Below are 25,556 nucleotides of genomic sequence, written 5' to 3'. Positions count from 1 at the left end.
ACGCAGTAGACCTCAGAGTTTTAATTACAAATGAAAGAAAAAGACCTCATGTCTTCCCACAGCTAATGAAGAAGTGACCCAGTGCTGGAGGTTCCCCTTCTTGGCCGCAGCTAAACCAGTGATTCCCCTACCTGATGACCTCCAGATGCATCAAACTGCATCTCTCATATTTCCGATTGCTGGGTGATAATTGTGGGAATTGCAGGCCAGTATATAGGGAGGGCATGAGCTTGGGGGTGGTTACATAAAGAGCTCTTCTGAATCTGCTCCTGGCAACCCTGGTTTGACCACCTCTAGCCATGCTGAAAGGTTTCTCTGCTTCCACTGTGTGTTATAGTTTCCTTGCTGCTGATCTCTGCACTTGCTTTAGGGCATTGAAGCAGATGGAATGCCACTGTCTGTGGTTGATAGACTCACCTTTCCTTTAATTAGCTGGCTTTGTTCATTTTCTGGCTGGTAGTCTGGATTTAACATGCATAAATCTATTTCCTCTTCCTCCTCCTTGATTCAATAAGCATAAAGAGCAAAGGAAACTGTTCATCCAGAAGGAAAAAATCTACAATCCACGGATGGGCAATCGCCTTTTATTAGGACCAAATCAACCATCACAAAACAGCAAGCAAACTTTCACGTTTTCTGGAACTCTTGAACAGGTGGGATGTTACCCAAAGGGGTGGGGGGAATGCAAAAAGTAGGCTGGGTGCGCTAGTCACAAGGTCTGCATCCTGACTCACTCTCAAGATGGAGATGGCAGGCTGACTGAATTCGTCTCTGCAAGAATTGGGATTCTGGGCAAAAAAAGCAATGACTGCAAATACCTGAATTCAAAAAGCTTGCTCGCTATTTTGTGCCATTTAGGTCCTAATACAATTATTGCCTAACTGGGTTTTAGAAATTATTCCATGAACAGATGGAGGGATTAGTACACATACCCCATTTTACAGAAGATGCATCTTTCTAATGCTCCATCAGCTTTCGTGTGTATAAAAACCTTTGAACCATTCCTCTTTCTGCCTAAGTTCCTTTCTTTGAAAACCAGCAGGATGCAATGTAATTATTCTGACCTCTAAAATATGACAGCATTTTCTGCTGGCTGCCTTGCTCAGATGTTCCAAATACTATATTCTGATGGTGAAACTAATAAGCAAATATAACCAAATAAAATGGTAATGCAACTCTTTTTTCCTTCCTGGCAGAGGTGCTTCTATTTTTTACTAGCATGGGTGGGTGGAGTACAGCAGCCAAAATAAAAATGCCATCCCTGTTGAGTACTAGTGTAACCCTTTATATTGATTCTCAGTGCCTTGAGAGCTGTACCCACAAACCCTTGAGCAATGTATCTGTATATTTCCAAATCTGTTGCATGTTTCCAGTTTGGCTTCTACAAACCAATATTTCTCTAGTGTTAGAGGAACTTTGCTTAGTTCCTGCCTCTTCCCCAATTTGCTAGTGAAATATACATCTCTTAAAAACAAATTAGTCACAGTGTAAACAGGTTAACACTTCAGGACCTCATTTTGCAGTTTGCAATAGGAAAAGTCATTAGTATAATAGAATATACTAACAACCCCACATTTCTGTGGCCATTGCTAATTCTTGCCTGCAGCTTGAATAACTTCAGCTCTTCCATTCTTGAAGGAAATCTTCCACTCCACTCCAGGTTAGCCTCTAAATATTTTCATTCCCTCTGCATCAGATGTTTGAAGGTGTTTCAGAACCGTGGTTGATGTCCGTACTGGGTTTTTCCCAGGTGCCTCCAAGCACGGGATAGCCCGATATGTGGAGGATTGTGATACAGCTGTCCTTGTAACCGTCCTAGGGGCAAGTAGCCAGGGGAAGAGGTCATGTGTCCATGGGCCAGGTGGATGGGCACCCTTGGCTCATCAGGAGCATGGCCAACGCCTCGCTGTTTCATCAGCTCTTTTGCTGGCGTGTCCTGGTAACCCCATTTCTGTGAAAGAGTTAGAAAACACACACCATCTCAGACTTAGAACCAAGGCACAGGCTGTACGCCTGGATGCTCGCACACACATCCAGTTGCACTTCCCAGTTTGTAGTTTGCATGGTTTCAATGAGAAACTAGCCTGTACAATGGTCGATAGGCTTTCATGCTCCTCCTCGCAACCACCAAACTTAGAAATGCAATTGTCTACTAAAATAAAATGGTGCTTAAGATCCTCAGCAGCCAGGGTGGCTTGCAGAGAGTGCCCAAGGATTCCCTCCTCCCTCAGCACCTGCTTTGAAAGCCTGTGCATTGCTCAGGAATATGTGGGGCAATATTGGAGAGGATGAACCTCTGAGTTGCATCAGTGGTTAAGGGCAGACTGTCTTGGTCACACGGGTTTGAATTCCAAGGATGGTTAAGCCCATTTCCTCTTGCCTTAGAAATTTAATATATGCTTATGCAATTCTGCATTTGAAGCAGAGGGCTTATGGGATGTATATTTTCCATGCAGTCTACAGTCAATGGCAGGCCCAATATATGTAAGGGAGTGGAGCAAATTAATTTTTGAGGGGAGAAGACAGGCAGGTGAGGAAGACTGAATTACAGGCATACAATGGAGTGGCTGGAGTGAGGCCATCTTTCACCCTTTGCCTTGACAGCTGCATTCCTGGCACTGAAGGGATAAGAAAGGCCACGCCTGTTGAACAGCTGCCTGCTTCACAGCTGTTCCAGACAATGGCATGAAGAGCAGAAGGTAGTGCTAACGGATAAGCAGAGGGAATAGTCCTGCTCTGAAACTTGTTGCCGCCCTAATTCAGGTGTAGCCTTTTTCAATATTGACTGAAGGAGCTGCCTGTGGCTGTTGGCCCAAGGCGGGAGTGGCAGGCGGGGGGCCCTTTCCCAGCCTCCCCTGTCAGAAAACTGCCTGCGAGGGAGGCCCAGCCCTCCCCTGAGTTCTCCGCTCCCGGGACTGCCACCCGGCTTGTGCCTTCGGGGGCCAGTGGCAACCGGCCATGCAGTGGTTGAGGCTTCGGGACCACCAGCACGTACTGGGGGGCTTTCCGCAGGCTGAGGAAGGCCGGGGCTAACAGATGGTGTGTGGGGCTGAAAGCTGGGGTTGCCGGTTGCAAAAGGTGCTGCCCCAGTAAAGCAGGCCTGTGGGATGTGAAGACCTGAGTTCAAATCCTGCCTTCCCTCCACCTCTCAGCCTCAGACCTACTCCTGCAATACAGGAATGATGATAATGGCCAACATTGCAGGGATGTTGGGAATTGTTTTGTCCACTTGTAAATTGCTACGTTATCATTCCATCCATGCGAAATATTAAGCTCACCTCAGCTGCCATTCACATGGTAGCCTTGGGAAAGTCATAGCAAACTTTAGAAGCAACAAGTATCTAGCCACTGGTCAATTTTAAATTACTGCTAGCTTCTTCCGGAACTTTCCATATTCAAGAAGCAGGAACATTATACTTCATTTAGTTCTTATATGGTAACAATTATATGGAGCACTGGGGACACATGAAAGTGTTCTGACATTGGGAAATTTATATCGCTACTGATGTCTTTTAAAGTAAATGTATGGGTTGCTTTAAAAAGGGGAACAGCATTATTTATGGGTTTCTAACTCTATTTGGTACTAATGTGTTATCCCTTCCGTAGCTGGGAATGAGAAATCAAAATGTTGGTTAGGAGAGTGGCAAATAATTTGTTTTCTACAGTAACCAGAACTTCTGGGAGCTCAAAATCAGGGACTGGTTTCTACAGCAACTGGAATATCTGAGGAAATACAGAATGTTGGTTCCTATGAGATCTGGAATTTATGGAAAACAAAATAGTTTGCTCTGAAAGTGTCCAGAATTCACGAGGAAAGCTTTGTTAAGGGATCCCGCAGTGCCTAGAAGCTTACAATCCCTGCTTTCAGGGAACTGATTTACTGAAATGTTAAATTTGACCTCAAACTAGGATTAGAAAATATTGAAATTTTTTTGTTCCCATGGAAACTTAAATTACTAGAGAAATTTTGATTCCCATAGGAGCCAGAGTTTAAGCTGCAAAACAAAGGGGAATATATCTTTTAAAAACCCTGAAATATTTTTGTCTTACAGAAAGAAGCATGTGGGGAACAAAGATCCACAGTTTTCTCTAGAAATCATTAGTGTGAAAGAGAGAGAGAAAGCAAGATGACTCCTAAGAAAGCTGCCTAGGGCAGAATTGTGGGGCACATCACATCAAGCACGTACTTACTAGGTAACTTTAGCATGGGACAAGAGAGGCTGCAGGGGCAGATGGGTATGTAGGCATGCATTGCATAGCAAGCATGAATTTAGAGAAGCATCCAGAAGTCAAACAGAACAGCTGTTTCCAGATGTTACCCATTTCTGCTCCTAGGTGACCAAGGGTGGTTTGGGAAAGGAGTTTGAACCTGTGTTGGGCAGTAAAAAAATAATAAAATACTCATGGGAACAGAGAGGATTGTCCTGAGGTCCACTTTGCTTTGAGAGACACCCTCCCAAAGCAAAGCGGGCTGAAGTGGGTTTAGGCTGCAGCCACCAGGGCTGGCCAGGGACATTTCGCTGTGTGTGCCAAAGCACACAGCGCTTCCCTTCTCCGTCCCACATACTGCAGCCAATTGCTCTGGCAGTTGAATCTTAATTCAGCTCTGAGAAGGGAGGGGAGTCTTGGGGGCTAAAGCTGCAGAAACAGGATGGCTGGACTCTCAAGACCAGGACTGGATAACTTGTGGCCCTCCAGATGCTTTGGTCAACAGCCTATGATTACTAACTCTGATGGGAACTGGAGGCCAAAGCATTTGGAAGGCCAGATGTTGCCCACCTCTGTTCTAGAAGGAAGTGGGACGTCCCCTGGGTCAGAGAGGATCATGCTTACCTTAGGGTCTTCACCCGCATCCATCCCGTTCCGTCCCCAGCCTGTGGTGCTGGACCCAGAGAGCTGGCTGAAGCAGCTGAGATCCCACAGTGACTTCGTAGCACGGGCTCCTGTAGTCTTGGCTGCCGAGAGCCGGCTCCGCTGCACGTTCCTGAGGATATCGCTGAGGGCGCTGTGCCCATCGGGAGTTCCCTGCAGGCCCCCTCCACTAAGGTCTGCACCACGCCATGCTGTGAGCCGGTTCCGGATGGACACCTCAGGGGACGGGGCGGGCAGCATGGGGTCCTCTGCAGTAGTGGGAGTGGCCACCACTAGATCCCAGTCACCGGCACGGCTCTTGGCCACTGGTTGTGGAGCCACAGAGCGCCGCTCTGCAATGCGGTTGGAAAGTTGCACCCCGTCCAGGATGCTGACATATGGAGCCATGTCTGGCCCATTGATGCTTGGCAGTGGAGTCATAGAAGCAGCCTGGGCTCTAGGTGGCATCTCCAGAGCTGGCAAAGGGCAGGAAGCAGCGTACAAGGTCCGGAATTCCCGGTCAAAGGCTTCTGTTACCTCCCCTGTAAGCCGAGTGACCAGGTGGCGGTTTAAGCGGGCATCGGTCCATGTGAAACTGTTGAGAAGAAAACATGTTTAACCACAGAACCTGGTCCTGTATTCTCTGTCTGTTGCGTTTTTTCCCTTTTACAAAGGCGAATTCATGAGCATTTTTTCTTAGACTGGGCGAGCATAGAGGTGATCTTTGCCAATCCACTTCTCCTGCCCCACAAGTCAACTGGATGGCTGATTTCAGTTGTCAACTGCTGCACTTCAGATATGGCAGGAAGGAAGGAAGGAAGGAAGCTGGAGAATTGCAGGAATACTTTCTACCCTGGTAGACCCGTTCTCCTGCCCTTCTCCCCTATTTTTATTCCTCCTTCATGGTTGGTCTTGCAACCTCATAGAAGCAGTCAATGCAGTTCTTTCGGCACCAGCTACAAGGGGTGGGGGGATCTATATATGGATCTCCACTCTAAGATTGGATAAAATTTCCAGCCACAAATTTAGGAATCTGAAAAATCCTCTGGCCCACCTCACACTGTCCTGGGATCACAGGGCTGTTCTGTTTATGTATTTTTCCTCTTTACCAAGCGCATAGTTAGAATTCACTGCCTGCTTGCAGGTTTTCTTGATGTTTTATCATAACAAATTTTTAGCTATAATCCTATTCATGGTTAAAAAAAGGCCCTACAACTCCCAGCATTTTCCAGCCAAGCTGTTGAAATGTACATAGGATCATTCCTTTAGTTTCTTTTTCATAATCTGAGGAAAGACTTTGATAACTGTTGCTTGCTTGTCCTTGATCTCTATATGAAATGAAATAATGCCATATTTAATAAAAATCTGACAATGTCTTTGCCTTTCACTTAGGTGGTACATCCATATTTGTGTTGCAGCTCCATGTATCAAGATTTCCATATTCTGCTATTTTTTAGTTCTATTAACAGAGATGGCCCAAGCATCCACTTTTGTTTGAGTTTCTGAAACTTAGTTTCCAGAAAAGAAGCCCTGGAAGCTGATGGTAGAGGAGGACAAGCACTGCAAGATTCTGAAAATACAATAACAGTTAAGCCATATTTATCTTGAATGCCATCTGGCTGCTGCCTTGAATGTACAGCTCAATCTGGAGGCCCCCTAAGGGCAGGTCTGTGCTACAAATGTTTCAGAGCTTTTCTACACAAGGCTGCTAATCAGCTGTTAATGCCCTGTGCTGTCTGAGAATTGCAATCCAAGCCCTTACATGAAGAGCATTTCCTTGCATGCTTTTCCACTATATAACCTCTAGGTGGCATTGTAATCCAGCAGAATAGTACAACTATACAAGTGAAAACAGAGTTTCCTTAACTTTTACAATTAAATGCTGCATTTTCCCTGTTTCTAACAACTTGGCAAAAAGGTGCATTAGACAAAGAAGCAAAACTGGAGGGTCAAAACATGGTCTAAGCAACATGTAAAAACCATTAGTAGGAATAATTATCACACAGTAAATGGCTTGTATATAAACACTCTCCATTTTATTCAGTTTATTTATTTATTAGATTTATATCCCACCTTTAAAAAAAAAACAACTCAAAGCAGCTTACATCGTTTTTCTCCTCATTGCCACAACAACAATTCTGTGAAGTAGGTTGGGCTGAGAGTGTGTGACTGGCCCAAAGTCACCAAGTTGGGTCCATGGCTGACCAGGGACCACAACCCAGATTGCCCAAGTCCCAGGCCTGTGCTCTTAACCACCAGAGCACTCTGACTCTCTACACTGATTTAACTAGTAGTGCAAGGCTTCTGGGAATTGTAGTTTGAAGGTGCTGTCTCTCTCCACCCCCAAGCAAAAATAGCAGCTCCTCAAGGTGAACCCATGACAGTTCAACCAAAGTGAGGTTTGTTATGCACACTTGGTGTCAGCCCCAGGTTTCTGGGGACCCTGGGAAGGCACCTTCCTCAGTCCCCTCCCTCAGTGGCTCTGCCTTCTCACTCCCATGGTCACCAGCAGCTGCTGTTCCTCAGGTTTTTCTCATCATCGCCACCTCTTGCTTGCTTGACAGACAGATTGCCAGCAAGCAGGTAGGCAGGGGCGCTTTCCCCCATTCTCACCAGCACCATTGTCTGCACAAGACTGAGGGCAAGGATGAACAAGCAGACTGCGGCGGTGAAAATGAGAAGAGACTCTGTGGGGATCTTGTTAGTGAGCCCTTGCTGGGATGTGGGCTCTCATCAGGTACCCAACCGGTCCTGCCCCTAACACCAAGCCCAGACACATTTAAGAAATCTTGCAGAAAGCAGCATGAGTCGAATTATTTTACAAGGCTGCACACAATCACCTGGCAATGTGCATTACTGGGCCATGGGAAAAGCTGCTTGACTGTATGACTGGATTCAGGAGAGGACCAGCTTGACACATGCATGCATTGGCTGCTCGGTAAATTCAGGGGGCAGAGGGTTGCTGTGATCCAGCTCAGGAACACTTGTGACAAGACGGAAAGATGCCTGCACCTCCGCTGACCGCTGCCTTAGCTCCAGCCTGCTTTTGATCCTTGCTAATGGATCAGTTTCCTGGGCTGAACCCAGAATCTCAGAATGTCTCTACTTGAGGCTGCTAGTCACCATATCTGCTTTTGGCTTTGTTGGATTCTGAGCTCTACACAGCTTCTCCTTGGCTGCTTTTCTACTATCTACCTTTTCTAGGTGGCACAGTACTATAGCAGAATCACACTGCTGTAACACACAAGTAGGAAACAACCTTTTCCTTTGCTTGCAGAAATAATACCCCATTTCCCCTGCACTTAAAAAAGGAAAAATAAGTGCTCTTCAAAAACAGAGGTTCATATCATGAGCTGCAAACATCCGTGAGTAAGAAATCACACATGCCCAGCAAATGCCTTGTGTAGAAAAGCTTTCAGAATTCAGAACTGTCCACTATAAATAGAACTCCCTGCACAAAACAAACTAGGGGTTATATTCAATAGTCCTAGTTAGAGATCTGCGAGAACGAATGGGACTTGATATTGGCTGCACCCCAATATGCTTGCTTTCTGCATTTGGGGAGCAAGTCAATGGGCTTTTGCCGCAGAGGCATGTAGGTCTCTGATCCCCGCTGTCGTGGTGCCTTCTGTCAGGTGTTTCATCTAGACGGTCCCCTCCCTGTTGCTCGACATCGCCCTTTCCTTCCTCTCGCAGGCCAGAGGCAGAGAGGCAGCCAAGTACAGAAGAATATACAAACATCCAATTCCACCCCTCTAAATGCAGTGATAATGTTCAGGAAGAAGCAGCCTTGTGATAAACTATTTGTTTGGACAAACCACCTCTTTCTACCACATTTATTAAACACAGCCTTCACCGGCGGGAGATGATGGGAAATGTAGACTAACAAAGCTGGGGAGCGTTGGGCTGGTGAAGCCTGATTTTATGGGCTTTGTGTCCCATCCCTCTTCTAACGCATGCAAGGCAACATGCACGGCATTTCTCATTTCGTCCTCTCAGCAGCCCTGTTAGGTAGACAAGAGAGTGTAACATGCCGAAGGCCAGCCAATGCGCTTCAGGGCCAAACAGTGATTTTAAATAACCATTTCGTACATCTAAACCAAGCAATTGAGTCACTCCTATGCCACTGGCTTCGTAACAAAAGCAAAACAAGCAATGCAGAGATGGAGAGAGAGCTGGGAAGAGAAAAAAGATGACTAAGAAGACCATGAATGAGATTTATACAATCATGTGGCATATGAAAAGAGATGGATACAATTTTTCTCCCTCTCTCAGAATTCTACAGATCAGTGGTGGTGAACCTATGGCATGCGTGCCACAGTGGGCACACAGAGCCCTCTCTGTCGGCACACGAGCCAAGTCACCCTAGCATTGCTCCAGCAGCCGAGCATCGGATAACAGCGCACACAGGGGCCATGTGCCTGCCCAGAAAGGAGTGGCAGCACCAGGGGATGACGTCACACGCCGTGACTCATTAGCCGCGACTCGTCCGAACTTTCACATGGCCGGTCAGTGCGCTGCAAAGGATTTATATATATTCGCTTGGACTGGCTGTGAGTTGTTTTTTCTAAACAAAAATCTCAGTTTTCAGGTTATATTGTAGTGTTAGCACTTTATGATAAATAAGTGGGTTATTTATGTATTTAATTAAAACATTTGCATGCTGTCCCTATCGCAACAAAGCCTTGGGGCAGCTCACAAAGGACACATAAATACATAAATAATAACAATGTAACAATTTAAAAAATTGTTTAACCCCCCCCCCCCCCGGTGCTTTCTCAGCTCAGTTATGGGTTGAAGTTTCGGCACTCAGTCTCTAAAAGGTACACCATCACTGGGTAGGGTTACAAAAACGAGGTGTCCTGGTATGATTTTGATGGTTGGAATGTGTTTAGAATGGGCAGAAATGTTGAGCTGTGCAGAACAATCTACTCAAGGAAGGCCTTTTTAAAATCGCTCTTTTTAATGGAACTTTACCCCTACATTAGGGTTGGGGTGTGCACCAGGGTAGGGTTAGGGTTACAAAAACATGGTGTCCTGGCACGATTCTGATGGTTGGAATGTGTTTAGAATGGGCAGAAATGATGAGCTGTTCAGAAAAAGCTACTCAAGGAAGACTTTTTCAAAATGGGCCTATTTTCAATGGAAATTTACCTCTATATTAATGTTAGGGGAGTGCACCAGGGTAGGGTTAGGCCAGTGGTGGCAAACCTGTGGCACACGTGCCACAGCAGGCATGCAGCGCTTTCTCTGTTAGCATGCGTGCCAAGTCACCCCAGCATCACCCCAGCAGCCAAACATTGGATAACAGCATACATAGGGGCCACACACATGCTCAGAAAGGAGTAGCGGTGCCAGGCGATGACATCACGAGCCGCGACATTAGCCGTGACTCGTCCGAGCTTTTGCATGGCCGGTCAGTGCTCTACCAAGGATATATATATATTTGCTTGGACTGGCTGTGGGTTGTTTTTCCTAAACTAAACCTCAGTTTTCAGGTTTTATTGCAGTGTTGGCACTTTGCAATAAATAAATTGGGAAGTAGTTTGGGCACTTGGTCTCTAAAAGGTTTGCCATCACTGCTATAGATCTTGCAGTGTAATTGCTGGGCAGGACAGAGCCCACCTAAAAAGGACTTTTCCACATAATGTGTAATGAATTTGCTGGATGCAGTGCCAGTGGGCATGGTGATGTCTACTAATTGAGCTCAGAGGTGGTTGGTCAGAAAGTAGTTTGGGATCTACTGGATGAAATGTAGATGGTTTTTGATAGATCCACAAGGTTTCTTAACTATCACATTTCACAATAATATCAACAAAACAGTTTTTTAGCATGTAAAAAATGATGAAAGCTTGCTATAACCACAAATGGACCTTTCTGTCATAAGATCATCTCAGTTCTGATGGGGAAAACAAATTCCTAGGCTCAGAGCCATTTTTAGTGTCTGACTTTTGCATCTGGCTCTCAATTTGGTGGAGAACTTTGGAATGATAATATAAATCTGCACTAGCCTGAGGTCAATCCAGCCTTGCTCCAGAGGATTTGAAAAAGACGTAGGCTGCAATTCTATGCAAGTTTAGACAGAAAAAGCATGGCTGGAACATGCTGGAAGTTGTGGGATTTTGTCTAAACGTGGATAGAACAGCGCCCTTCCTTCACAGAGGAAACCTTTTCCAATGGCTCTTAGTTACAGCAACTAAATGGTACTCCAAGTTCACTGTATATATTGCACAACACCAGCCGCTGGGAAACAATGGAGGGAAAGGGCTGCCGCAGAAGCATTCAGCTTGCCTTCCTGTGGGAAACAGGATGCCGGGTTAACCGAGACGTGTAGTCCCAACCCACAAGGCTCACCTTGCATTCTTAGGAGAGCGTTAATTCAACCGTCCACTATTTGTCTGGGATAGGGACTCAAACAATACAGAAGACCAAGACGGAAATTGGCTGGAATGCTGGGCAGCTTAAGCTTTGGAAGCTATTGTGTGTATAAGAAGATGAATATTGGATATATTATAATGTGCATGGTCTGACTTTGTAACTTTTTAGGATGGTCAATAAAAAAGGAGAACAAAAAGGAATCAACCAGCCAGAGCAATTGTATCCACCTTATTGTGAATCCCCTCAGTATTTCTCCAGAGGTGTGAAGTGCTTACTGATGCCATTCCGAACCCAAACCGTGATCCTCTGTTTATTCAGAAGCACTAGCTTTCTTTGCAGTAGTTCAGGCCCATGGGGGTATACTGTTAATGACAGGGTCCGAGTGATAATGCAGTGCAGCAGGTGTGTTTTAATGTTTGAATCTGGTTGTGTTCACAGAAAGGCTTTTTCGAGTTGGAAGCTACCCTGGAAATTCTCCAGGCAACACACACACACTCGGCTCAGGTATTGCTGACGGATGGCAGCCCAGCCTCATTAAATACCTCCAGCAAAGAGATCCCCCTGCCCCCAGAGGCATTCCACTCCTCTGTCAAACAGCTCATACCTGAGACATTTTTCTGAGTGTTCAGCCAAAAGCTCTCTTGCCATTTCCACTGGTTGGTTCCAGCCCTGCCCTTTCAAGTGACAGAAGCTCCACCTTCTGCGTGACAGCCTTTCGGATATTTAAAGGCAGCTATCATGGCCCTGGCACGACTTAATCTTCTCTTTCCCAGTCCTTTCAGCTATTCTCAAAGGACCCCATACTATGAAGGAAATTGACATGGATCTTGATGCTTTTTGTCAGAAGAGAAGGTGAGCAAGAGGAAGGGAAAAAGGATTTTTCTCAGGAACAACAAATTGGTAGAAATCTTTCTTTAGCTGGTTTTGCTCTCTGACTTGCCTGAAATTATATGGTAACTCCATAAAATATTCTGACAAATAGACCTCTCTCCATTCATAAGAGTTTAGCCTTCATTCTGCCTAGGCTCAGATGTGACATATCATACCATGATGAAGCAAGCTGAATTATAATTTGTCGTGCTGTATGAATTGACAAGCCATGGTTTACAGTAAGCCAACTCACCAGAATTAGAAACCATGGTTTGAATGAGAACTGACAAACTATATTTACATCCAGCTGATGGTCCGCACTCAGACATTCCTGCATCTTGGAAATGGGAGAGCTGAGCAAACAGAAAATGAAAGCAGACGTGAAGCCCTAAATCCTATTTGGAGCTCAGATCATGGTTTGCTGACTAAATCTTTGATGTAAGTGTGAGGGGTTAGAGCAAACCATAGTTTGGTATGATGTCTGAACTGAGCAAACTGCATGTCATACACATGCAGATGTATGTGTCTTATAGCCATCTTTGAAGAGCATAGAAGCGATGGGTGAGGAAGGATACTTCCCTTGCCCATTTCCTTACTCCAAGGCTCCCCACAAGGCTTTTCTCCCCACAAAAAGAAAGCATTACGTATTCCCTGCCTGGAGCACAGTCCTCCCCTAGCCGATGTTATCTAGAGGTGCTGGATCATGACTTCCACTGGATAGAGGGCAATGTGGTGTAGGGGTTACAGTGCTGGAATGGAGCTCAAGAGGTCCAGGTTCTGGTCCCCACTCAGTCATGAAGCTCACTGGCTGACTTTGGGCCAGGCACAGCTTCTCAGCCGAACTTTCCTAGCAGGGGTGTAGGCATAAAATGGAGAGGATGGGGGCTCTGCTTTGGATTGCTAACCAGAGGAAAAAGGGGATATAAATGAAACGTAATATTTCCCGTTCACCATACTGGTTGTAATCTAACGTATCTACAGGGCACATGTTGGAGAAGGCTCTGTTTTATCCCTGTGCTTGCCTGTCCTTTGCAGCAGCAGCTTTTTCTCATCAGAAAGGGCTGCTGCAACACTGTTAGAAGAATAAATCACATGTAGTGTGTGGCCATACTGAATTGCTGCCTTTTGAGCACTGCTGAGGTGCTTATAACCTAACCTGCTTATTATCTAGCGCTATATACAGCTTACTGGCTTGGCTGCGTTCTAAGCACAGGCTGCAGCAGGTTTTCTCCTGGTTTGGGGAAAAGGTGGCAGCAGGTGAGGGGTGGCAAGTCTGGATTCTGAATTGTACTTTATGAGGCAGTGCATACACTGTATTAGTTTCCATTTTGTTGCAGATTTGAGATTAAAGCAATATATGGCATTTCCTTTCCTGCTTTTCTACCACATAACCTCTAGGTGGCACTGTGGTATAGTGGAATAGTGCAATTACAGGCGTGGAAGAAATGTTTTCTTCCAGTTGTACAAACAATATCTCATTTTCCCCTGCTCTCAGAAAACTTGCCAAAAGTGCTGTTTAACAACAGAAATGCTAGAGATCATGTTTCAAAAGAATTTATAAACAATTTATAAAGAATTCAAAAGAATTTATATATGAGAAGGGATAAAGCAATAAATACATCTGTGTAGAAAAGTTAATAGTCAAGGCAGGCTTGAACACTTAAGAAGAAAAGTGGAAAAGCTTCATTTGGCTTAATTTTTCTTAGTTTTAAAATAAACTAGCTTAGTTAAAAAAAACTATTTTTCTTTTGGAATTGGAATCATATATGGTGTTCAAGTGCAATGCCCTGTCACCACACATTTTCATGCGTCTTTCAAACCATTTCTCCAGTGGGAACACAGAGAAAACAGCTCTTAACTTTATTGGAGAAACAACATAGGCCAGGAAAGCTGCTTTCCATGCAAAAAGTTCCAGATTCAGTCCTGTTTCCAAGATCATGTAGAAGGTGATGAGAAGGATCCCTGCTTGACACCCTGCACAGCTGCTGCCACTGGCTGGATAACGCTGGGCTGGATGGATAACTACCCTTGTATGAGGAGGCCTCCCATGTTCCATTGCTGTCTCAGGATCTGCTCACAAAAGGATTAAAGTTGGGCACTTTTGAAATGCTTCCCTGCCCATCTCCCTAAAACTCTTGGTTTCTTAGAACCCTAGTGAAATGCACGGAACTTTCTCAGACCTCTCCAAATTTGAACTCTTTATGAAGAGGATGAAACTACGAGCCCAGAGAGGAAGAAATGCATAGCTGGTGGGGCAGAGGAAAGACTCACAGGCCAGACTGAGAAAAGCTGAGAGCTGGGATTCTTGAGGGCTGCATGATTCATTGCCATCAGAAAAGCGACAAGGAGACATTGTGCCTGAACTTGGGAGACAGCAGAGGTGGCACCGTTCCACACAGCAATCTGCTGCAGCCGCCACAGGGAACAAACTGTGATATCTCGATGGACGCAGAGGACCTAGCTATAAACATGGGGTCTACATGTTCTGGAGGAGTAGTGCTGTGAGCTGGTGAACTCCTGGGTTCTTTTTTGGTATCCTAAAAGTGAAATTTAATAATAATAATAAATAAATTAAAAATAATTATTAATGATAAGTATTATAATGATTATTATTATTATTATTGGGATAATGAGGAAGCCAAACGGTTATCCTTTGCCTAGTGCCTACAGCCACTTCTGGGATTCAGCACAGCTCTGTGCCACAGACAGAGGAGTTAGCATTCCAAAAACAGAACAAGGACTTTATTTTTCAGTCAGAGGAAGCCCAGCAGGAGCAAGCTAGCAAGGGCAAGGTGCAAGAAAAGGAGCGGAACAGCTGTGCGCTTGGCAGCGTTGCACAAGTTCCCCTTGCAGCAGTTGGTGACCAAGCTGTAGGTGACCCCCATGTGGGGAATGGGTTGTTCCTTGCCGCAGTTTAGAGAGCGGGTGCAGCCCTTGTTTTGGATGACCGACACCCCCAGCGCAGCTCCCTCACCTACAAAGCAATCTTCCTCTTCTGAGCAAGTCATCTTGGTGCTGGGGCACCTGGCTGAGGCTGTGACTTCACAAAAGTAGCATTCCTTGGAAAGGACGTGAGGCAGCATGCAGACTAGAAGGCACGCAAGCCGTACTGTGCGCTTCATTGTAGGCCTGAGGCGGCGATGGCTGCCAGGGTCTGATTTCGTAAAGATTGATGAATCTGACCACCAGAACCCCCCTCTGTCCGTTGAGTTACTTTATTTTTAATTTGGGGGTTTGCGTTTCCCAGCTTCCTATTTCACTTGGATTGTTGGGGCTTCAGAAGTTGCAGAACTAGATCTGTTTTGCAAATCCAGTTCTCAAGAAAAATGAGTCTTTGTATCCCAATCACAGAAAAAAAGTCCCGTTTTTCTTAACGTCAAGCTTTGCTTTTTCAACACATTGGATCTGTGCTTCCTCTTTGGGGCTCTTTGTTTGCAGAGACTAGTTGCAGCACCCAAATTGGCTTCATTAATCATGCAAAACTAGATTCCTTTCATGTGACTTTTTTGGAGTAGTTCAAATCGATGGAGGATACCTGTGACTCTAGAAGTGATCCAGAATGTCAGTCTGATCCATATTTCCAAAGGAGAAGCTTTTCAGAAGTAAATTGCAGAACTAGTTTTGGATCATCCAGTTTCAGAAATGCAAATCTTAACTGATGAATTCACAACTCATAAGCTGTCAGAGCTGACCAGCCTCCAGTAGAGATACTAGAGATGCTGATTTACATGGACTTTCCAGAAAGTTAATGTGAACTGGGTTTTCTTGAGCTTCAGTAACTCAAAACCTGATTGATTCAGTATAGAAGAACTCCAAAGCTAGATGCCAACTCTTGGTTCTGGATTCTTCTGTTTACTAATCATGTGTTACCAACAAGCAGTCTCCAACCAAGCACATCTAACCCACCCAAGGGACAGAATGGATATCTGGCTCGTAGAATTTGCTGGCTGCTAAAGCAATGACATCAAAATGGATGTCAAATGCTCACTGGTAGATTCCATTGATATCTTCCAATTGGAGGTCACTTTGGTGACCTCACAGAAGGAAGGTGAAAAATGCCATATGACAACATTATTCAGTGCAGAAGATTGGAGGGAATCTTGGCATTTGAGTTAGGGAACAAAGTGAACACAAGCAGGGTTATTAGGTTCTGACTTTGGGGAATAAGAAACAGAGTCTTAGCCCTTGGGTTTTTGGAGTAAAGTAATGGTACCTATGGTTTAGGGCAGGATAGGAGGTGGCAGAAGAGAGCTGGTATTCTCTGAAACTAAAGTGGTAGCATTTATAACCAGAATTATAATTTGTTACTCTCTTTGTCATCTGGTAATGCAGGAGTGTTGAACCTCTGGAACAGAAGACAAATCATGAGTTCCCAGCTGGGCCCAGCAGGGTTTCCCAGATACCCATATTCCTTTCTCTTGGTCACACACCCTCAATCATCTATTGCTTGGTGGTTTCCTGGCTTTTTCCCATTCTAAAAGGTTGAAATGCATCACCTATGTTTAGTTGAGAGGTGTAAGAGCTTCAAGCTAAAGTAGGGAGGTAGTTTGAGTATTTTGCCCCTGCCCCTTTTGACTTTGGTGCTGCCCAGCAGGGACATGTGAGCCCTGACTGCTTCTTTGGAATTAAGTTCAGCCTTCAGGTTAGAAGTGGTTTGCAATCACAGTAGTAATGAGTTGCAGCTCCATGAGGAAGTATTCTGTCAAATCCAGCTCCCATTTCCACTACCAAAATCCAGTTCACCACAGCTTCACAGATGTCCTCTGCCATCCAGCAGGAATTAAAAGGACATGGTTCCAGCGGCATCAGAATAAATACCAAAGTTGCACTGAAGTTACAGGGAGAAGGAAGCCTTGATGATGCAGGTTCTTCCTGTCGCAAGACTTACATTCCCCCCTAAAGTGGGAGAGTGCACAACTAAAGGAAAAAGACTCCAGACTTTTATATGGGCTGCCATCACTTTTTGACATGCACAGAGATTCTTTAATGCATCTCTAACGTGTACGACTGGCAGAAATGGGACGGCTACAGTTTTTCCCAGCACAGGGCTGTCAAAAGAATCCCTTGTTGTATTCTTGCCTGTCATGTGGCTTGTTAAAGGCACAGAGACTCTGCCTCGCCAAAAAGCAGCAACTAGTCTTTTGCCATACCTGGCAGCATTAACTCTGAGTCATTACAGAAGGAAGGCAGACAGAATGGGAGCACAGCACAGAAATAAAATGAGATGCAATGACTTCTGGAAGAAAGGTGGGTTGCGGTGCTCCACACCTGCTTTAGGGTTATGGAAGGAAGGGGCTTGGACAAGTCACTGGGTCTGACCTGGAAGAAGGAAGGTATGCAAACTGAAATGTTTAACCTGAGTGAGCTCTGACTTTTTGAGATGGCCCAGGCACAGAGAAGGGCAGCACAGAGGGTTGGGTTGAACCTAGACTTGCTACTGCTTTGAATTATTACTTATACTTTATACAGAGTCATCCATGTGTAATTAAGTCCCTGACTCCAAGGAACTTGCACTCTAAAATGCCCAGAGGGCAGAAATAATGGACTGGGGAGGAAAAGACAAGAGTGATGTGTGAAAATGCAGTTAGCATGTGCTCGATGTAGTTAACTTTGGGCATGAAGAGTCCAGCCTGAAGACATTTTGCTGCCTGAAGCAAGGTCCAAATGTCCCACCCACCCCCATAAGGATCCACGTGTTAAGGCAAGGCTGGGGAACATATGGCCTTCCAGGTATTGCTGGACTAATCACCCCCAAACAATTGTTATACTGGCTGGAGTTGATGAGAGATGTAGTCCAAATAAGTTTGGAGGACAATAGTTTCCTCCTGCAGTTAAGCATTTTGCTGCACCTTTCAGAAACCATTTCCTACTTCTAGCTATTTCCCCTCTTCCCCCCAACACCTGTCATGGTGCCACCTGAAGCAGGTGGCTTAATTCTCTGTACAATGAGGCTGGGCCTGGTAATGAGGATTAAGATGATAAACCAAAATCGAAACACAAGGAAGGCTTCTAGTATTGTCCAGGATGTTTGAAAAATTATTTCTGATGGTGCAGGGATAGGGGTTACATTATTTTGTACAGATTCATCCCATTCATAATTCCTGGATCCATACGCAGGTGTAAACAGAATCTCTGGTCAGGATTCTTTACATTTCTGAGCTTGTGATATATTCCACAAAGCAAAATATGTTGGACAACAACATATGCACTCTGAAAAATGTGCATCTTTCCAAAACGTGCAGAAATATGCACGGCTGCACACACTGGGAATGTATACATTTAAAAATGTATTCAGGAATGCATACAGTACAAATATGTGCACTAATTTCTGTATGAGTTATTGGATGGAAAAAGCTCTCTTTAAAAAATGGACGCAGGACATATCCATCAATTTCCCCTGCCTAACTGAAATACTCCTGAGGACACAAGGGAAGGGCAGGCTGTGGGGTTTTCCCCGGTGCACCTGGCTCTTTGCCAACCTTGAAGCACCACATATGGCCCAATTGTAGCATCTTCCAGGCGAGGTGCTGCTCCATTCCCATACCTGGTATATATTGCAACAGGAAGAGTTCTTACCTGTAGCTGCCAGTGATCACAACTTCTCCATCAACCAGTACAAATTTCTCCTTCATGGTCCCTGTGATCTGTTTCTGGTGTCTGCTCTGGAAGGTACAGCCACGGATGCTTCTGACCCTCAGCTTCTAGAAAAGGGAATGCAGGGTTGCAGTGGGAAAAGTTGGGTCATTTTTCTCGGTTCTACATCTTTGCATAAGGGATCAGTTCCTATTCCACTAGGATAGGGAACTGCTCCTGTTAACCTAGAGAAAGGGAAAGCAATATTTTATCTGTCAAGGGCTGCATTCCCTTATGAGTAATCCATCAGAGAATACAAGCAGGTAGCAAGCAGAGGAGATTCTAGTAAGATTCTAGAACTGGCCCAGGGCTTCCTCCTCTCCTTCTGCTACCTCCTTTCCCTTCTCTTTCTGTGCAGGCTGCCAGGGGAGGGACAGAGTCTGCACTGATTGCAAGCAGAGGGCTTTTGAACTTATGCCTGACGACTACATTAAATCAGACCAAGGGCCACAAGTTGCCTTCTCCAATCACTTCATTAAAACACATTTTTATTTTATTCATTTATTGATATCCTGCCTTTTTCCTACAAAGGGCTCAAGGCAGCTTACATCTCCTCCTCTATCTCATCCCCACAACAACAACCCTGTGAGGTAGGTTGGGCTGAGAGGCTGAGACTGGCCCAAGGTCACCCAGTTGGCTCCATGGCTGAGCGGGGACTAGAACCCAGATCGCCCAGTCCCATGCTCTTAACCACTACGCCACACTGCCTCTTTTGACAATGCACAGGGTTCTTGGGCACATTTTGCTAACCCAACTTAAATCTCACTGTTTCTCAAGGAGTAAAATGTCTAAAAAATCCCTGATGTGTGGTGTTAGTGGACGAGCACTTAAGGCTGCTTCCATAGTTCACTGTTTTAAAAAATAATACCTGGGCTATTTTTTAACCCCATACTTTCCAATGGCTGGAATAAAGGCAAATAACAACAGACATCCCATCTGTATTTATTCCATTTGTAACCTGCCTTTCCATGAAAGAGTCAAGACAATGTACATGGCTCTCTTGCTTCACTTTATCCTCATCAAAACCCTATGAGGCAGGTTAGGCTGAGGGATAGGGACTGGTCCAAGGTCTCTTATTTCATAACTTTACTAAGATAAAGTGGTGGGGTTTCTTTTGTTTTTAACATTCTGTCTCTAAGCCGCTTTGAGTTTATTTTAGAAGAAAGGGAGAATATACACTAAAATGCAATTAAAATTAAACGAATCATACATCAAAAGAGAAAAACAGCACCGTTGTGACAGCACACCGTTCCTCAAAAATTAGTTTTAAGGCAATAACTTTCTGTGTTTTTCTTTTAAATTTAAAAAGTTAATTCCTATAAGAAACTTATTCTGGAGGCATCAGAGATGTGCCTCCTCAAACTCTGCACCCTCCATATGTCTTAAACTATAACTTCCATCATCCCTGCTTGCATTGTTCCAGGGAGGATGGGAATTGTATATATGGAGGGTGCTAGGTTGAGGAAGGCTGCCATGGACAAACCCCCTTTCCTATTTTGTTAGCAAAAATCTATATCTAGATAGAGATAAACAAATGGAAATGCACTAGCAGAGTTCACTTAGTGCTCAGGTATAACTGCCCACAGGGGGAGGCACATCTGTTGAGACCTGAAGCCCTCCCCAATTCACCTCTGTATGACGGACATTAAGGCAGGTTTTCTCAGCCATGGAGAGGAAGGAGGCGAGATGCTGTCGGCTGAGAACAATGTAGACAGGCACTCGGCGCCGGACGGCTGCATCATACAAATCTAAGAGGATGTCAGGGTCTGTGAAAACATCCATGGCTATAGCAATTACCTGGAAAATAAACAGGTTGGTTTGTGAAATATGTACTCAGGCTGAATTCAGATCACCCCAAATCAATTAGCATTATTTTTATTTATTTATTGATTGATTGATTTATATCCTGCCTTTTTCCTACAAAGGGCTCAAGGCAGCTTACATCTCTTCCTCCATCTTATCCCCACAACAACAACCCTGTGAGGTAGGTTGGGCTGAGAGTCTGTGACTGGCCCAAAGTCACCCAGTTGGCTCCATGGCTGAGCGGGGACTAGAACCCAGATCCTCTGAGTCCCAGTCCCACACTCTTAACCACTACAAGCTGCCTGGGGAATTATGCAAATTAGATGGATGTACATCAGATATTTGCCTTGCATCCCTCACACTGATTAAGGGAAAAATGATGGGGGAGTGGAAAGGCTCTGGTTTGATACTGGGTCTTTTATTATAATTTTTAATCTACTTTCCTGAGTAAGGCAAGTGGAGGTGTTTTTGTATGTCTGTTATTAGAAATCGGGGTGGGGAGCAGAGAAAAACTCTGGTGGAACAAGTAGATCTTCAAATTGTTAAAAAGGTTAAATATTTGGGAATTTTTCTTACAGCTAAGTGCACTACTTTGAAAGAAGACAATTATGATAAACTACTCAAGGAAATTAAGAGCGACTTGGAAAAATGGGCTAACTTGCAATTATCTTTGTTGGGAAGAATAGCGCTAGTTAAAATGAATATATTGCCAAAGCTTTTGTTTCTATTCCAAATGAGTTCCATAAAAATTGATAAAAAATTCTTTGATGATTTAAATTTCCAAATCTCGAGATTTATATGGAAAAAGAAGAAACCAAGGATTAAATTAAAAATACTTCAGGAGGCTAAAGGGAACAGGGGTTTTGGTCTTCCCAATTGGATGTTGTATTATCAAGCTTCTGTTTTAACATGGCTAAAAGAATGGATAACCTTAAGAAATAAGGGAATTTTGTATTTTGAAGGGCATGATTTGCAAATAGGTTGGCATGCTTAGATGTGGTATGAAAAGTGTAAGGCACATGGTTGCTTTTTAAATCATTATATTAGGAAATCATTAATGTCGGTGTGGGAAAAGTTAAAGATAAAACTGTATACTAAATTACCAAGATGGCTTTCACCTATGGAAGCTCTTGTATATCCAAATGCATTGAATTTTGAAATGATTGTAAGATATGATGATATTTTGGATAATGACGGAGGATTGAAATTGAATCAAGAAATACAAGAACAAGGAACTGATATCTCTTGGTGGCACAAGGTTCAGATGCAATTGAGATATGCTAAAGACTATAGAATGTGGGGCTTTTATAAGGAGTTAAAGGCATTTGACCAAGTGATTCTTAAATCAGATGAGAAAATGAGTAAAAGATTATATAACTTCTTACTAGATAAGAGAATGGAAGATGAACAGGTTAAGGAAACTATGATAACGTGGGCAGAAAACTTTGGATATAATATTGAATTAGAGAAATGGCAAAAGCTGTGGGAAAGAAATATTAAAGTAACATTAGCAACTTCATACAAAGAAAACCTGTATAAAATGTTTTATAGATGGTATTAGTTGCCAAATAGGTTAGCCAAGATGTTTCCAAATATGTCAAATGGATGTTGGAAATATAAACATAAATTGGGTACTTTTTATCATATGTGGTGGACCTGTGATAAGCCAAAAAAGTATTGGATTAAAATACACAAATGGCTTGAGGAAATGTTACAAAAATCTTTAGCATTCAAACCTGAAGTTTTCTTATTAGGCATTATACCTGATGATGTTAGTAAACAAGCAATGCATTTGACTCTACATGTAATTACTGCGGCGAGGATTGCATTTGCTCAACACTGGAAGAGTGAAGAGCCACCTACCGATGAACTGATCCTAAAAAAGATCTTGGACTGTGCAGAAATGGACAGACTGACTTTGTCGCTGAAGGAGAAAGAAGATATAGAATTCTATCAAACTTGGGATTCTTTTTATTATTGGCTAGAGAAACGGGACTATGCATAGATTTAAATATGTTTATAGTTTAACATAAAAAGAATTGTGGGGGGCTGACCCAACAGGCCCGATGTTTTTGATGATTGATGTTGTTTTTAGTTTTTCTTGTGTTAGGTTTATTTAGAATAAAGCTTATGCAAAAAAAAAAAAAAAGGAAATCGGGGTGGGAGCACAAGGTCACATTGATGGGCAGATGGCTATTCTTTGACTTGTACCATGGCGACCACCTTCCATTCATCCATCAGTAAGCTGCAAAAAACAGTTTTAATCCATTCAAAGGCCATCCTGAGTTTTCTTTGTAAGGTTACTAACATGCCTTCTTCTCAAAACTGGAAATGGTAGATGATGATGATGATAACATTTCTATGCCGCCCCTTGCCGAAGCCTCGGGGCGGCTTACAACACAATAAAATACATTGAAATACAATAGAACATAATAAATTACCACTAAATACAAAAATACAAAAAATACACTGAGATACAAACATTATAATATAAAATTAAAATTAACAGTATAAAATAAGTAAATAAAGAATATAGGAGGAGAAAGGAGAAGGAAGAAGAAGTTGCCCTGGCCAGATCATATATTTTAACAATTAAAATGATGTTTAAATAAAAAGGTCTTTACCTGGCGCCGAAAGACCAGTAACGACGGTGCCAGGCAGACCTCTTTGGGGAGTGAATTCCATAGGTTGGGTGCCACCGCAGAGAAAGCCCTCCTCCGAGTACTTACTTTCCTAATTTCTTTCATGGAGGGTTCCCGGAGAAGGGAATCTACACTTCTAAGGTGTAGATGCCACCTTAGAAGAAGCATCTCCTTCATCACCCTCACACAAGATGGGATGCCTCTTCTCCTGGAGGGGATGCTTCTTCTAAGATAACATCTGCTGAGAAAAATGTATGCCACACCTAAGAGCAGCAAAAGTACGGCATACCCCCTCCCAGTTAGTGTTTTTATCACAGGTAAAGGCCGTGCAGCTTTAATACATGAATTGATTCAGTTCTCGTTTGATTAAGTGAATGAGATTTCTGTAGCTGAGTGAAAGCCCTGACTTGGTCCAGGGAAGCCACTGAAATTGGCCCACCCCATCTGAGAGTGCCTGTTCAGATGGAAGGACCAACTTATTTCCATCCATGTTAGTGTAACATGAGTATATATGTAAGTCTCTTCCACTCCATTGCCATATTAATCTGCAATGGTAATTTTAAATCTGTACAGATTATTTTGAATGTGTGTTTTTGAGGTATTAAATATGGCTTTTGAAACATATTTCCTCTGAAAATCTCCATTTTAGATGCATTTTTAAGCTAAGAACTGCACTGCGAAATTCAGAGAAGGGCAGAATCACAAGTTTAATTGCATTTTGATCCCCAGATGGGAGGTACAGATAAGGATGGTCCTTGAGCATCTTTCTGTGTGTCCATGGATAGCAGTATTTGAGAGTGTAAATATGAATCTCACTAGGCAACCCACCTGTGTGCTTCTGTGCCCTGTGCTACCTGCTGAAGCTATTTGCAAATGCCTATTTGTGAATGTCTACCTGCAGAAGTGGCATAGAGCTTTAGTCCTCTCTCCATCTGGGAAATGGATCTGGCCGCTTTGAGCTTCCCTCCAGTTGGCAAAAGGGGAACACTCTCAAAACACAAGAATAACAAGCACGGCAGCAGAAATAGAACTTGTTCCCAGTGCAATTTGAGGAGATATTTTATCAAGGAGAATGTAATCCTTCTTGATAAAACTACATTGGACAACCTTTCCCTTCCACCTCACCTAAGTCTGCTTAAGTAAACTGGAGGTTAAAAGTTGTCTCAAACACTTTTATGAAGTAGCAATAAATTTCCCTTACAAAAGAGTTTCCTCAAAACACATTAGCAACCCATTCAATTTTGAAGCTGTCTTTTTTTTGCTACCTTGCCTTTTTAAACAGCTGTTTGTTTGTTTGTTTATCCTTTCTCTTTTGGAACAGAAAACTCACTCACAATGAAGTAGAGGAGTGCAGTTTGTAAGAGAGATTGGTTTCAGGGTAATTATCCAGAAATGCTCAATTTTGGAATTTCCCTCCTTGTAAAGCAGCTTTCCCCCAACCCAGTGCCCTCCAGATGTGTTGGGCTACAACTCCCATCATCCCCTGCCAGCATGAACAGTGGTGATGTTCCAACACATCTGAAGGGTACCAGATAGGGGAAGGCTGCTCTTCCTTTATATTTTCGTTCTTCCTTCCACATCCATGAGGACTAGAAACATGCCCAATGCCACCAGCATCTCATTACCTTGTTGGCTTGCTGGATGCATTTCCGCATCAGTTCCTTGATATGTGGCGCTCCCTCTCCTGGAGGGTGGGTATAGACCTCAGCTCGAGTAATCCCTTTCCAAGTTCCGTCTTCTGGCCAGCCCAGCTCCAGCTCCGGAGTAGGTACATCTGACTGCTTAGGCCAGTAGGTAAGACTCCATCCTTCGTCTCCAAGGTCACTGCCACTCCCTGCTCGGCCTGGTGGTGGTGCAGTTGAGTCTTCTGGTGCAGCCTTCAGTTCCTGCAGCTCCCCATCAGACAAAAAGGGACGCAGCTTCTCCTGGGAGAGGCACTTCTTAAAGGCCTCCTCACCTCCAGTCAGGAGGGCATCAAGGGCCAGTCGCTGACCCTCACTGTAATAAAATTCAGGGTTCGATTCCGTGACCTTAACATATGGCTCATCACTCTCCAGGCAGTAGACCTGGGAACGAGCCATGGTCTTTGGGGAAAGGGCATGAAATGCTAGAACACCCACAGCGGTCCCTCTGTAACCAAAAGAAGCCAAGCCCACCTTTCTTTTTCTGCCACTCTAGCACTGGTCTCTGTGTACACAGGAAGAATTGTTCCCTGCACAGCCCTTAGATCAGTAAACCAAAATTCCCCTTCCCTGCAGTTCTCCACTGCTCCATCAATTTTCTTTGGCTCCTAAGAAAGGAAATGGGGAGGCTTGTGGTGGTGGTTTTCGTATACACAGATACCAGCTACATCCTTCATCTTGTTTCCAGGGATGTTCA

At 44.0% G+C, this 25,556-nt stretch overlaps 2 protein-coding genes across 2 annotated transcripts; both read right to left on the bottom strand.

Annotated features, from left to right (window-relative positions):
* Positions 1 to 1,711: 1,711 nt before the first annotated feature.
* On the bottom strand, positions 1,712 to 25,258 carry FAM83E (family with sequence similarity 83 member E). The gene is made up of 5 exons (XM_044448052.1): positions 24,803 to 25,258; positions 20,362 to 20,529; positions 18,676 to 18,800; positions 4,834 to 5,446; positions 1,712 to 1,951 (listed from the first exon to the last, which is right to left on the bottom strand). Exons 1-5 carry the CDS (start codon positions 25,256 to 25,258, stop codon positions 1,712 to 1,714), a joined length of 1,602 nt encoding a protein of 533 aa, XP_044303987.1.
* SPACA4 (sperm acrosome associated 4) lies at positions 14,853 to 15,221 on the bottom strand. The gene has a single exon (XM_044448046.1). It carries the CDS (start codon positions 15,219 to 15,221, stop codon positions 14,853 to 14,855), a length of 369 nt encoding a protein of 122 aa, XP_044303981.1.
* Positions 25,259 to 25,556: the final 298 nt, after the last annotated feature.

The sequence above is a fragment of the Varanus komodoensis genome, unplaced genomic scaffold (assembly GCF_004798865.1).
Source record: "Varanus komodoensis strain SLA01 unplaced genomic scaffold, ASM479886v1 scaffold53, whole genome shotgun sequence".
Classification (NCBI taxonomy): domain Eukaryota; kingdom Metazoa; phylum Chordata; class Lepidosauria; order Squamata; family Varanidae; genus Varanus; species Varanus komodoensis.
This window is presented reverse-complemented; position numbering and strand designations above follow the sequence as displayed.

What these genes read in the sequence shown, in the direction of transcription:
- SPACA4 (XM_044448046.1), bottom strand. Translation starts at nt 15,221, where the DNA reads ATGAAGCGCACAGTACGGCTTGCGTGCCTTCTAGTCTGCATGCTGCCT.
- FAM83E (XM_044448052.1), bottom strand. Translation starts at nt 25,258, where the DNA reads ATGGCTCGTTCCCAGGTCTACTGCCTGGAGAGTGATGAGCCATATGTT. An exon ending in GCATCCAGCAAGCCAACAAG is followed by an intron (nt 20,530 to 24,802) that starts GTAATGAGATGC and finishes TTTATTTTCCAG; the next exon opens with GTAATTGCTATAGCCATGGA. An exon ending in GTGATCACTGGCAGCTACAG is followed by an intron (nt 5,447 to 18,675) that starts GTAAGAACTCTT and finishes TCTTCTCAACAG; the next exon opens with TTTCACATGGACCGATGCCC.